General features: G+C 41.8%; 1 protein-coding gene across 6 annotated transcripts in view; it reads left to right on the top strand.

Annotated features, from left to right (window-relative positions):
- IGSF5 (immunoglobulin superfamily member 5) overlaps positions 1-11,793 on the top strand; it is a 43,286-nt gene extending 31,493 nt beyond the window's left edge. For 5 of the 6 annotated variants that reach the window (XM_081198770.1, XM_081198769.1, XM_081198768.1 and 2 more), the window contains one exon: positions 3,400-4,954. In XM_081198770.1, the coding sequence (XP_081054896.1) occupies positions 3,400-3,903 (504 nt within the window). In that variant the 3' untranslated portion in view covers positions 3,904-4,954. Of the gene's footprint in view, positions 1-3,399; positions 4,955-10,608 lie in introns of those variants that run through there. The other variant, XM_081198773.1, reaches the window with a different exon arrangement.
- The last annotated feature ends 2,419 nt before the right edge of the window (positions 11,794-14,212 follow it).

Here is a 14,212-nt window from a genome sequence, read left to right as displayed (position 1 = left end):
TGTTTGTGCCAGCTTGCCAGGACCTTCCAGGTTCTGTCACATTCAATGCCAACAAATGATAGTGCTGATCTTAAATAGCATTTATTGCATATATGATGGCACATAAACCACGTACCCATCACTCAGATCCAGTTTCCTGGGAACCTCACATTTCAGACCTTTTGCTTACTTTATTAGCTATCTCAGGGAGATTCCATAACTTGTGAATATTTTCTCGTGGTGACTCGTGATAGACTTGGGGGTGCATCCTTTGAACCACCAGGCCCCAGAAGTCTGAACCCTATTTTTTCTCTCCCTTTGATTGGTGTCTGAGCAGGCCAATTTTCTGATATTACTCTCCCTCTCAGGGTAACACAGAGGTCAGTTTCCTTTAGAATGTTTGTTCTTAGAATGTATGCCTTTTTCAATCTGTTTGATTTAGAGCCCGGAGAACAGTTGGTGTTGAAAGAACGGATCAAAGTCACCTTAACTGTGGGGCTATCTCTTGATTGAGAGAGTCAGGCAATTGCAGGAACAATAAAGCATCATGAAGAGCAAAGTAGATCAATTTCATAATGACCTAGTCTGTAAGATCAGGTGGCTTTGCAGGAGGATGGTGTAGGTTACAAAGAAGTTCTATTTTAACAACACCATGCCCAATCAACACGCTTTAAAAAATTAGTATTTCCCTGTAGGTGTCTTCATGACCTTAGACTTAACCTGACACCAATTTCTGGGCTCATCACTGAATGTTGTAGGATGGCTTTTCCCATTTGAGAACACGACAAACAGTTGTTGCATTGCATTACGAACAAGGCAATCATTTGATAACTGTGTTTTTGCTCTATCAAAATTTACCAATGGCTTCTTTCTTAGTTTTTGGATACATCTAGTGGGTATAATTTTTTTTTTTTAGGAATGAGTTTTTTTCTGCAGTATCAAAAATGAAAGTGACTTTAAAATAAAATTAATCTAGCTCAGGAGTCAGCAAACTTTTTCAGCAGGGGATCAGTCCACTGTCCCTTAGACCTTGTGGGGGGCCAGACTATATTTATTTAAAAAAATGAACGGATTCCTATGCCCCACAAATAACCCAGAGATGCATTTTAAATAAAAGCACACATTCTACTCATGTAAAAACATGCTGATTCTCGGACCATCTGCGGGCTGGATTTAGAAGGCGATTGGGCTGGATTCAGCCCCCGGGCCTTAGTTTGCCTACCCCTGATCTAGCTTCCCCAGTTCTGATAGTGCCCATGTGCTGAGTTATGGGGAGCCTCAGAGTACGCAGCTCGCCTGTGACTCTTGGCATATGCCAATCAGGTGCCCTGAGCCATCTCTTTGCTGAGACATTCCAGGGGAGGGGCACCTCATGATCAGCAAGGCTACTGGCACCTGCCTCTTCAAGCCCACCTGCTGAAAACTCTCCAGTCTTTTTCTTTTTTCTTTTTACTCTACTTCCCAGTAAGCAACAGCAAGATGACCAACTGATGTCAGGTGAGTGGTGATAACCCAGCTGCTATCTGCTGTTGACAAAAACTCATTGCATTTTATGAACCTACCATTATTTTCCCCGAGTCACAAAAAACAACAAGTGAAGGTTACTTTCTTTAACTTGAGCCTTTAATTGGGCACATTTGTAGCACGCAGTGTCTGGTGCACAAAGCACTGTTGGATGAATTGGAAAGAAGCATTAGTAGGCGAGTCTTTCTGTCACAGTGTTTGTCACTGCCGGCAAATCAACATGAAAGTAGATTAAATGGCAGCACCTTTTATTGAAGATCTCATGGTTGACAATCGATGCAGATTGCTAGGCTGCTTTCTGGAAATTTGGCAGCATTTTTGCATTTCTGCTCACAACGTCAAATCAGACAAACAGGAATCTGGATTTTTCTATTGTGGGGAACAGAAGGCTTCTGTCAGTGCTATTGTGATACAGTGATGGTGTCAATGGAAGAGGCATAAGTGCATGCATAGCTTGGCCTACAAGATCAAGGTGGAATACTTCTGAAGCTGCTTAAGCTCATGAGATCACACCAGGTCAAATGCTCCTCCCCCATAATCTGAAGTGGATTCCTCAGAGGAAGTCGGGAGTTGAGTGATCATCTTCCAAGATTCATGACTGCCTGATTTATTATGAAGTTGAAATAGGAGATTTGTCAATCCCTACTGAAAAGGGGCACAAGCAGTATATACTAACCACAACCTCAGTTTTCCAAGAGCTAGCCCGAAAACAGCAGTAACCATTCACAAGAGGGATATATCTCAATGAACAAGAGATTTGCAGAAGTCCATAAAAACCATTAAGAGAAAATAGGTGCTGTATGGATTACGACAAAAAAAGAGCCCAATGTGGACTGAGTATGCTTACTGGCCATGTGATACTGACTGCTCAAGATGAAGAAAAACGGAAAGCTATGGAATATCCTGGAAGAAGGGGTGACTGCACAGGAGCCTTCCAAAATGCAATATTCTGTTGCAGGTCCCACTTGTTTTTGACAACTGGAACACATTCAAGAAAACTTGCAAATGAGCAATGGAGTGTCAAATCCTAGGACTTTTATGACAACATATCAACCATAAGGGCTCAGTATCACATAAGTCCTAGAATCCAACTCTTCATTGCTTATTTATACAACAAAAGTGGATTTTGTGAGCCCTTGTGGTTGCTAAGAGACTTATACTTCAAACCTGGAAGGATAAATACCCAACATCTACTATGCAATGGTCTGAGGATCTCCCTGCCCTGGGAACATTTGAACATTTTTCATATAGACATGAATTTTGTGTGGATACCTATTTGGACAAGTGGATTACTTATTTTAACTTAAGATACTGATCAAAGTGCCTTCTCTCTTTAAAAAACTACTGCCTTCTTTGTGTGTGCATGTGCTGAGTAATTACTGCCCAAAAGAGAATTATATAACCAATGCAAAGTCTTGAGAATTCATATGCTGAAAGAATCAGTGGAAAATTGCACTACAGTGTTAACCTAAAAAGTCTCAGAGTCCTTAGTACAATAGGCAAGTTCCATCACATCCACCCTGGTGAGGTGTTGGGAGGGGATTCCCTTCCTCTAGAGTAGCCCAACTTTCTGTAGCATGAGGGGGCAGAGGGAGGTTCCATTTGCACAAGGGGAAGTCACAAACTAGATGCCTCTAGGGCCTGAGTGATTGGGGCAAGGCCAGCCATTTTTAGATAGGGTCATGGCTGGCATACCAACCTTAGCTGATAAAAGGCTACCTAGCTACTGCTGCCACTTGCGCATCCATGGTGAGCATCAAGTCCAGGTGAACCCCCAGGCTATGAGCTTGCTCCTTTGGAATGCAAGGGCTTTGATGTAGCCAAGAAGCAATGGGTGTCCACTTCTGATAATGCAGCCTGTATGTTTATCGTCTTCTGCTTCCTTTTCTTGCACAGATCTCACCACAGTTTACTAGCTCCTCCCAGTCTCTTCAACGTATCTCCCCTGCCCCAGCCCCATCTTTTCACAACGTTAATCGACGTTCACAAAAAGGCGCAGCACAGCAATCCCGGACTATTCTTACAGTGCGATTCAGGAGCGTCTCTTCAAAGTCCCACAAATCCAGGGCTCCCCAGCTACGTGGTTCAAAACTGCACCCCCATATTTACCGATCTGATGGCAAACGTCGCTACACCAGGAAGGTGTACCCACAAAGGTGGCAGGCTGGTGGCCAGCAGAGATACACGAGGAGGCCAACACACCATCCTGAACAATCAAAGGCCCAAGATACTCAAACCCACCATTCCAGAAAGAAGCATTTGCCTCACAGAGGACAACAGAAGGAGAGTCCACCTCGACAAAGTGAGCCTCACTCCCATCAGAGGCTGCAAGAATTCCAGAAAAAACAATTCTATCCTGGCACCAGGACAAAGGTGCTCAGAGTTCAGCCTCCCCGATAAAGGAATTACTATTATTACTGATGATGATGGGGAACCAGAAGTCCAAGCCCAGCTCATCTGAGGTCTCTGCATAATATTTGGACCAAGAATTTACCAATGTCCATAAAAGTAGTTTAGGGTGCAATCCAAACTTCCAAAACAGGTGGACGGGCAGAAGTGGACTCGTGGTTTTCCTGTTAGTGTCTGCAGTGGAAGCCAGCAGAAAGCCCTCTGCTGGGGTGTTCCATGGATGGTTTGAACTGCCTGGGTTCAACTGGATCCTAGGTTGCCCCACTGCCATCAAATGACAGCATCAGGCCCAGTCCAGACCTGATTGCTGCACCACCTCCAAGCTGACACAGCAGCTTTCCTGCCTTATCTTCCGCCATTGGAGCCAACTCCTATGAGCCAAGAGGTCTTTGCTCCCCGCTCCCAATAAAATATTTGAGGGAGCCAGGCTCCACCCAAGTTGATGGGCATTGCTATTCAAATGGGGTGTGTGACCACGTCATGTGATTGATTATGCGAGGCGAGGTTTCCCTGGGCCACCCAACATTTTATTCAAGTTGGCACCCCGTCTTCTACTGCATCCAACATATGTGACAGGGCTGTGGCAGCTCCACTGATCAGCATTTAGGGATAGGGTTGTGCTCTTACTTTTTATTATTATTATTAAGCAGAGTTACTGTTATTTTGCAACTTTTGAACAACTTCACAATTGTGGAAATGTGAACTACACACTTTGTAATTCTATGCCCACTTACCTCAATGACTTGCTTACTCACTCAATAGGACTTATTTCTGATTGCACTTCTGTTCTTTTTGCCGGGAACAAATGAGATTGGATTTTTTTTTTTTGCCATCTTTGATTAACAAACTAGGTCCTATGAATGAAAATATGCTTATTTTTCTGAGATGTCTATGAAGTGAAATGAGTAGGGAAAATTCCCGTTGAATTTCACAGCATTTAGGTCATGCTTTTAGGACTGTAGCTAATCCTAAAAATTTGATGACATTGAATTTAAAATTGAAATATAAATTTACTAAATGAAATAAACAAAATGCCATGGTAGTTTCTGGGATCAAAATTAATGTTTGTGTATGTATTTCTGTCCTTTATTATTATTAATACATGATATTATTTATTACATTTATATCCTGCTTTTCCATCATGGGCCTAAAGGTGGTGATCATGTAATTACAGGGGTTATTTTCTCTCCCTCCAAACAATAAATAAGAGAGCCATTAGATAACCAAATCCCAAATTAAAAAGCATTCAAAATGTTTGCCAGATAGAATTAGAAATACATCCACTCTGTTGTCCTAATGAATTTATAACATAAAACAAATTAGACAAGTAATTAAAGGAGAAATTAATGCAGTAAAAGGGAAAATGGAATCATGAGGCTCAGTCACTTTTGTAAATGGGAGCTGGCTTTTGTCCACAGACAGCTTTCCTGGTCATGTGGCCAGCATGACTACTGGCACAACGGGACACTGTGACAGAAGCTGGAGCATACAGAAACGCCATTTACTCTCCTGCCGCAGCAGTACCTATTTATCCACTTGCACTGGCATGCTTTCGAACTGCTAGGTTGGCAGGAGCTGGGACAGAGCAACGGGAACTCACCACATCAGGGGATTTGAACCGCCGACCTTCCGATTGGCAAGCTCAGTGGTTTAGACCCCAGTCTACTGAGGGGGCAGTGTGTTGCCATTAGTAAGAAATGCCACTGCTGCACCAAACCCAGAAAAGATGGGTCACCCTGTGGCCAAGGGAAAAGAGGAGAAATCAACATGCAAGGAGAGGTGAATGCAGGTGGCAGAAAGAGCAAGTGGAACCAGAAGGGGAGAAGGGAGTGATTATTTATGCTAAGCAGGTGCCTATGACAGTGCAGGTAATCTAGCTTTCCAACATAGGTTTATGTTGCTTGCATCTGAAAGATCAGCCCTCAGAATTTTGGCTATGTAATGATCAGGGCCAGCCATGCCATTAGGCAGAATGCTGCAATCACCCTATGCAGCAAATACCTTCTGCCCACCATTCTCCTTGAACTCCTTGCCCATTTCCCTCTGGCAAAGAGCAGGGGTGTGTCTGCCACCCAACCTGTCCTGCATTCCCTAAGCTACTGAAATCTTCTAAGTTTCACCAGTTGGAGGCTGCTATCCCATTCCTGTGCTGGTCAGCGTCTATACATGGTGATGGTAAAATGGGGCATCGTTACCACAGGTGGCAAATATCTTAGGCTGGTCCTGGTAACGATCACTGCTATTGTCTCAACAAATTATGGGTGAGAAGCTGAGGAAGAGAGAGGGAATGTTTGAAAAGGAACAAAAATATTGAGTTACCATTTAATGAAAAGTCTAGTGAAAACATTGCCAGCAATTGACTTTACAATAAATAAGGATGAATCAAGGCAGAATAGTGTATTGATAAATGAAGGACACTGGTAATTAAAACTGGAGAGGGTACAGTTATACTAAAAGCAGTTGCAATGAGAAGATATCTGCCCACCCTGTCCCAGGAACAAAAAGTTAAATGTTTGTCTTAGATAAGGACACAATGGTGGTGAAATGTCATGGTTTGCGAGGAGACTGTTCTGCACCATACAGTATCAACTGGGTGGATGTTGTGATGCAGTTCTTAATGGATTTAGAAGGAAAATATGTTTCTTTTAAAATAAATAAATAAATAAATATTAGTTTTAAATTATTATATGATGCTTTATAACCTGCTTTGAGGAGCATTTGGTGGAAAACTGGTCTGTAAATAAAAATCTAAATACATACAAGTATAAATGGAACATCTGGATGAGTGTTCTGTATGAAGTCTGATATATTTTAAAATAAACATAGTAAATATGAAAAAATTCCTTCCAGTAGCACCTTAAAGACCAACTAAGTTAGTTCTTGGTATGAGCTTTCGTGTGCATGCACACTTCTTCAGATACACTGAAACAGAAGTTGCCAGATCCTTCTATATAGTGAGAAGGTGGGGAGGGGTATTACTCAGTAGGGTGGTGGGAATGGGAGATTGGCAGATAGCTGAGATGAGCCTGTTGACGACTCTTAACGACTGCAATAGGTCTTCCAGGAAAAGGCAAGGGGTGAGAAGGTGAAAAATGGCTTAGTCATGTATAATGAGATAAGAATCCAATGTCTTTGTTCAAACCAGGTCTCTCCATGGTTTTGAGTTTGGTAATGAGTTGCAATTCAGCAGCTTCTCTTTCCAGTCTATTTCTGAAATTCCTTTGTAGTAAAACAGCTACTTTGAGATCTTGTATAGAATGTCCTGGGAGATTGAAGTGTTCTCCTACTGGTTTCTCTGTTTTGTGATTCTTGATGTCAGACTTATGTCCGTTTACCTGTAACAGTAAATATGAGTTTAACATAAAGGCTACCAACCAGACAATAAACAAGTTTTGAGTGCAATATTAAAGGCAAAGGGCTGCTGATATGTATTTTATTTTAGTTTAGTGTGCAGAGAGCAATGTGACTTCTGTGACCCAGTTCCTAGGCTGAGAAACACAGAAATCTCCCTTTGGTCCAGTCACCACCTGACGTGCAGCTCAAATTTATATTTGCTGTTCCTGCACACTTAAAAAATAAATAAATACAGGCACACACCAGGATGTATTCAGAGGACTCTGAACAGAGCCACACACCCATTCTTAGAGAGAAACAAAGGAATGGAAGAGTAGGCAGAGGAGCTAACAAAGACTCAGAAATATAATCTCATGGTTTACAGAAAGGCTTACAATAAAAATCTTCCAATAACATTACAGCCAAATTTAATATGTTGTTCAGTTCATTACAGTCTTTCTCAGATTTGGCCACTAGCCAAGATGGTGGGATACAAAGGTGGGGGGCACATTTTGGGGGGAGGGAGGAAGTAAAAGAGTTCATGTTTTCAAGAAATAGTGAATTATTTTCTGAGGGTGCAGCATCTGCTGAAACCACTTTATTTAGAAGAACATAGTCATGAAACCCTGTTGGAGTTGTTCTAAAAGCTGCTCACTGGCTCACACAGCCTCCTGAAAAGAGTCCTGGTCTTAGGAGACTGACCTGTTGTTGCATCACTGTGTAAGGGGAACTTGCCCATCCTTTTCCCGACTGGGAGCAAAGCCCAGCTGCAGTGCTGAAGCAGCTTTTGTTATCAACTGCATTGTGCAGCAGGGATGAGGCAGGGACTAGAAAGCTGATGCAACTCTATTTGCTGATTGTGATTTAGCAATTCTCTTCCACACTCTCCTGCAGCATCCTTTCTAGCCACAAAAGAGAAGCGGAGACTTGCATAAAAAGACACAGTGCATAAAATGACCACCTTTGCCTCACATGCTAATGGAATCATACTTAATCTGCAGCATTGCAAAGTATTTGCTTATGCCACTGAACATGCCAGTCCATATGACTGTCTTCTGGTTGCACTCCTATATCATACAGGCCCAGTTTGTATGCTACACTAAACCATGGTTTAGCAACATATACTCAGGTAGAAGGGAACTGCTGTGAGCCTCAAATTTGTGCTTTGCCTTCTCCCAGGGGTGGAGGAAGGGGGGGTGCGGTGGCGCGGACCACCCTGGATGTCACCACTGAGGGGGGTGACAAAATGCTGGGTGACACTCATCGCGGGGCCTACAGTGCGCCTGAGCCACACGTCTCTCCTGGGAGAGGAGCCCCAAACGGTCCGCCTGCTGCCTCCCCCTCAGCTGTAGGAGTGGGAGGAGGCAGGCAGACTCTAGATGCCCTGTGGAGTGTCCTGCCCTGGCTGGCCCCACTCCTGAGTCCAGGGCACACGCACCGCCCCAGGTGCCTAATCAGCTTGCTCCGCTGCTGCCTTCTCCTTCTCTGATGCAGCAAGGTGGAGAACATTTGGTTTTACTTTACTTTAAAGTCAGCTTTTTGTGTCATCTGGACCAGAGATTGTGGTTCCTAACAAACTTGGTTTGGCTTAACAAACCAGCTTCAGAAACCACTGCTGGGACAACTCAACAAGGTGAGAGAAGCAGCAGTCAAAGTCTTCCATCTGGCCCAGTGAGTAGAGAAGAGGGAAGCGGGGCTCACAGCAAGTCCATCTTGCTTGTGAACAAATGGCTAAATCACCACCTTAATTTCCAATAAGTATCTATACATACAAATTTGCATATGCAAATCAGTGTATGAACCTGTGCCCCAATACTTCATAAGTATTAATGGTATAAAAGTCCCATCTTCTATGACAAAGCCAGATTAAATGTTTGGTGTTGTACAAACTCTAACTTCAAGACGTGGTAAAGCAGAAGCAACTCTCGTATCACAGATCAGCAGCACCTCTGGCTGTTAGTAAAGATAACAAATGCATAAACACACAATTTCTTACCCTGCAATTTCCCCAGTTTATTTTTTTATTTGAGGTGCATAACAACTGATAGGATCTCTGGTTTGCCTCACACTGCTGTAGCATCAGTGTCTGAGGAGCTGCCATCTGGCAAATTAAAAGTTCATAATTCTGTGCCTAATAACAGATGTGCCCATATCATGCATCTCATAGGTGTCATAACAGGAATTATGGAATGCTTGCAGTAGCTGAAATCCTTGTCCAACTGTCTGAAGATCAGCTGCACACATCCAAGTTTTGAGATGAGTAGCCCTAGCTGCACATGCTTAGTTTCATCTGGGCTGCTTCTACATCTTTGCAACTTTCTGTTGTGATGCTAGACATGAAGAGACACATTTCTTTGTCCAGTCAACCCAACCTTACATATTGGTTGGTATTTAGTCAACTCATTTCTTGCTATATCCTTCAAGACAAATGGATGAATGAAGCTACTGGTTCTGAAATGGTAGGGGGTATTGGGCCATCTTTCAAAACCATGGTATAGCTGGATAATCTTGCCAGCCTGCTGCTGGGCAACAGGGACCACCCTGCCTCTGTCAGGGACATGGAGCAATCACATGCTTCTTCTCATGTAGTAAGTTGACCTTTCTATGGTTTCAGTTCCTACTTTTTAACATAAAAGCACTTTATCATATGAACAAGGTAAGGCAAACTGTTGTTTACCATGGCTCTTGCATTTTGGAGATAGTTACCTTAAAATGCCGCTCTTTAATGAAAGCAAAATCTGGGGTAACTTTGAAGCTGCATATGTGCTGAAGGCAGTCTGTGGTCCTTTCTGTTTACAGGGATTTCACTCATGACTAATATCTTTTCACTTTTATAGTCTGGCCTGAGGCTATATGAGCAGCTCAATATTTTACTTTGCTCTCTCATCATCTCCCTGGCTTCTGTTCTTTGCTTATTACAAAGGCTGCAGATGGTTAGAAAAATTTGTTTTCAGTTAACATGTTGGGATCCTCAGCTTGGTCACCTCCCTGATCTATTATTTGGCCAACATGCATTTTATTTTGGTTTGTAGTTTACGTTTTTATGGTTAAGAAGAAAAATGGTAAGAAAGGGGAAGAAAGAGAATTGAAAGTTGGTTCCTTCCTTTGGATTTTGAGTCTTGAGTCAGAACAAGTTTAAGATTATCTGGGAAACTGTTGGTTTGGTTTCATTTACCCAACCACTTTATTTTGTTATAAATTTGACCAAATCATATCACAATATTCTGATACAATATAGGTCTGGTCTAGTGTGTTTTGGGATGGCAGCTTTAGCTATGGCGAACTAGAACTGGATCAGGCTACTTGAGATGGATATAATTTCGAAATGTTTTACCAAAATACTTTTATCTGTGCCATTTATAGGTTTCTTATAATGGACGTCATGATGGAGTGCAGCCCTCAAGAACTACTGCTGTCCCAATCAATCCAAGAAAAATCAGAAATGTGACACACGTATAGGAAATCGTTTTCTCTGGTCTTTGTTCGAGTCCCACATCTTCCAACGCACTTTCTTTCCTATTCTTGGTGAATTTTGATGCATCAACACAAAGATTCGACAACTTTGCAGGATCTGCATTCTCCTTTGTTTTATCTGAGATCCATCAAGTACCACTCACAGAGGAAATTTAATTAAGGAGGCATTGCCTGTTGTCTTTTTCTACACCTGCCACTTAGAATAAAAAGAGTGACACTCCCTCCACCTTTAAATACTCCTTTTGTGTGATGAATAACTCTAGCAAACGTGAAAGCACCTTCAAACTATTGGTTGATCCAATAGAAGATTTCATCCTGTTGATACTTTTTGAAAATAAAAGCATTTACCATACCGGGAAAATGACATTTTTTAATCTCAGCACAGAAGCTTTTATTTCTCACACAAAGTGGATAGAACTGATGTAGCAACAAGATAAAATCAGGCACATCCAGCGATATCTACCAGATCACAGGACTGAACAAGTGACGGGGGCATGAAATTACCACCTAAGCTAAAGCTGAAGTGAGTTCATGAAGATTCGTATGTCTCAATAGTTAGTCAGTTTTGAATCTGCCTCATACAGAGCTGTGATGCTTGTCAGCTTAAATGCTTGCTATTAATATTTCTAATTATATTTCTAATAATGTGTCAGGAGCTCAGCAGTCCCAAGATATTACAAACTACTGCTCCAAGGGAAAATATGTATTTGATTCCACTTTTTAAATTTAACTTATAAAGCGTGGTTGTCTTGCTTCGGTGCTCATTAAAAACATATATTGAAACATTTAAAAATCAATAAAACACATTTGAAATGTCTCTCTCTCTCACACACAAACATGATCCTAAGTGCATTTATTTGGGAGTGAAACTCATTGAAATTAATTGCTTTTGTTTCCAAGCAGCTGAATTTATGCCCCAGTGCAGAAGACGTTTTTTTTTTTGAGACAAACAATTCCCCCCTCTTGTTCAATGACTTCTGAAGACTTTGCATAGAATGTAAGAGGTTTTCCACCACCCAATCAATTCTCTGTTGGTGCCATATTACCCAAATAAAACATACATAATTTCTGCTGCATGTGTGTATCTTTCTGCATGTTTTCAAGAGAGGGAAACACATTGGAGTAATCTGCTGTTTTATATTTTGTAAATTTCTATTGTTCTGGGGAAGATTAATTTATGGAAGCTGTCTGATTTATTGAAATCCTATGCCTAATTCAGCAAAGGACTGGGCAGCAAGTTTCCCCCCACCTTTTAATCTACATTTCTTCACAGAAATCAACAAGCTTGTGGAAGACTTGGGGAGACTTGTTGAGCTCAGGAGTTCTGAGGCAGTTATATCCTTTCGTTACCAAGACTTACAAAAGAATAGGGTGATCCAGGAATGGCAATTTCTGTAGCTTTGTTGTCCTGTTCCTGCTTAATGAAAGAAGCTCTAGACTTTGTCTGCAGTTTAAAGCATTTCTTGTCTTGAGGGACCTCAAAATCTCAGAGCTCTCCATAGCCAATTGATGGATGATACAGTACTGCTTTGGGCATGCTTTTTGATTATTTCAGAAGTGTCTACACTAGTGTCCTAGAGCCAGGTTTGACACTTCCCTGTCCTTTCCAACAAAGGGTGTTGGTGGGAAATGTTCAGGTGTATCTTGTTAGTTTCCCAGGTCCCTACTGGCCAGCTTCCCAGACAAAATGTAGCCTTTTGAGCCAATGCACTTTGGAGGGACACCTGAAATGGTCACCGGACATTGCAAAGGAAACTTGCAGAAGAAGCCAGATTTCTTCCCAGCTGTATTATCCATCCCAGCAAAACCAACCCACTGCTGGTGGATGGAGTACAGTAGCCTCTTACTGATAATCATCACTTTAATGTATTAAATTAGTCTGAAGTTACTGCTAATTCTAAAATGGTACGTGTGTACACATGTGTTTTTACCACATGCATAAGTTGGTTACACACTCCAGGGACTGTGATTGCTTGTTGCATTGTACATACAGTGACGTACTTGCATTTGCTTTTAAGTTTTTTTAAATCAAGCATTTATACTATGGGCCTTGGTAATCTCCCATTCTTGTATTATGGTCTGCATTTTTGCAATCTCAGAGGAGCTCCTGGTGGGCTACAGGGGCACCAAACCTTTTGGGTCAATGGGCACATTTGGGAACATATGCATATAACACTCAAAAATGCACACACCAGAGCCACACACAATTAGACTTGGGGGGGGGGCACATTTTTAGCTGCACTTTTGCAGAAGCTTGCTCTCTCTCACACACACTGGTGCACAATAGGCTTCTATAGGACCAATTTCCAAGTCTAATGGAGAGGATTTTCAGCAAGGGTTGTCACAGCTGGGGAGGGAACAATTTATCCGTCCTCAATTGTGACTCTCCCCCAACCACACCGTTACACATAGGCTCCAAAGAAGTTTTCTATTATAGACAGTAGAAGACGTCTTTCAAGCCTTATTGTAGTGCATAGTTTTTTGTTCCCAGACTGTGCATTTGTGTGTCCTCACCCCACCCAGCAGTGACCCTCCCCCAATGCAATTAGGCTTGAAAGAATTCTTCAAGAAGGTTTGCTTCAAGCCTAATTGCTTCAAGTGTTTCATAGCCTGTGAACCCCTCAAACATCTCCCAACATAATTAGACTTGGAAAAAGGCCTTCTGTTGGTTACAGTGGAAGACTTCTTTCAAGCCTAATTACAAAAGGAAAATGAGACGGAGGAGGAGACACTGCAGGCACCTGTGAAAGTCTTGTCAGGTGTATGGGTGCTGCATTGATGTCCCCAGGGCTACTATGCAATATGGCAGGCTTCTATCAGCTTGGTTGATCACAAATTTTGCAAGAGTATTTATGTACTTTATGGTGTGGTTGTTTTGTATTGTTTTTCCCTCTCTGCTGAAAAAAACAGGATTGCTGGGAAATACTGTTAAACCACAAACTTTAACTCATGAGCTAGAGCACATAGACACAAATGTCCCATAACAATAACAAGATTTCAGTCCTGCATAAGCTTAAATCAGTTTTCTCTCTTCAATTTTGTATTTCACATAGAATAAGATTACCTTTCCTCAATCCTCTGACTCATACCTGTATAAAAATAGCAATAGCTTTGCACAGAGGTGTGTCCCCCCACCTTGACAGCCGAAAGAAGCATTGAATTTGAGTGGGCTGCTAAACTTAATGGATGTACAATTTCAACATTGCTGGTGATTGCTAATCACAATATTGACTGTAAATATTTAATTGCTCATTTTATAGGACAAGGCCTCAAGGTATACCTCATCTCCAATATTTATGGAGTGATGGGGCAAAAACCTTTCTGGACTGCCAGGGATAAAGTTGACAGTTTAAGCAAAATTCTTATAGCAAGTTTTGTAGAACGCATTCATCTTGTATTGATATTAGTTATACTATCTGGTTCCCTATATGATGGGGTTTAGGGTACTGCAGCTACAGCTGAATTGATTCCTTGAAGTTAAAAGGTTAATCTC

This window comes from Podarcis bocagei, assembly GCF_964188305.1.
Source record: "Podarcis bocagei genome assembly, chromosome: 6".
Taxonomy (NCBI): Eukaryota; Metazoa; Chordata; class Lepidosauria; order Squamata; family Lacertidae; genus Podarcis; species Podarcis bocagei.
The sequence above is the reverse complement of the archived record's forward strand: the minus strand, read 5'-3'. Positions and strand labels throughout refer to the sequence as shown.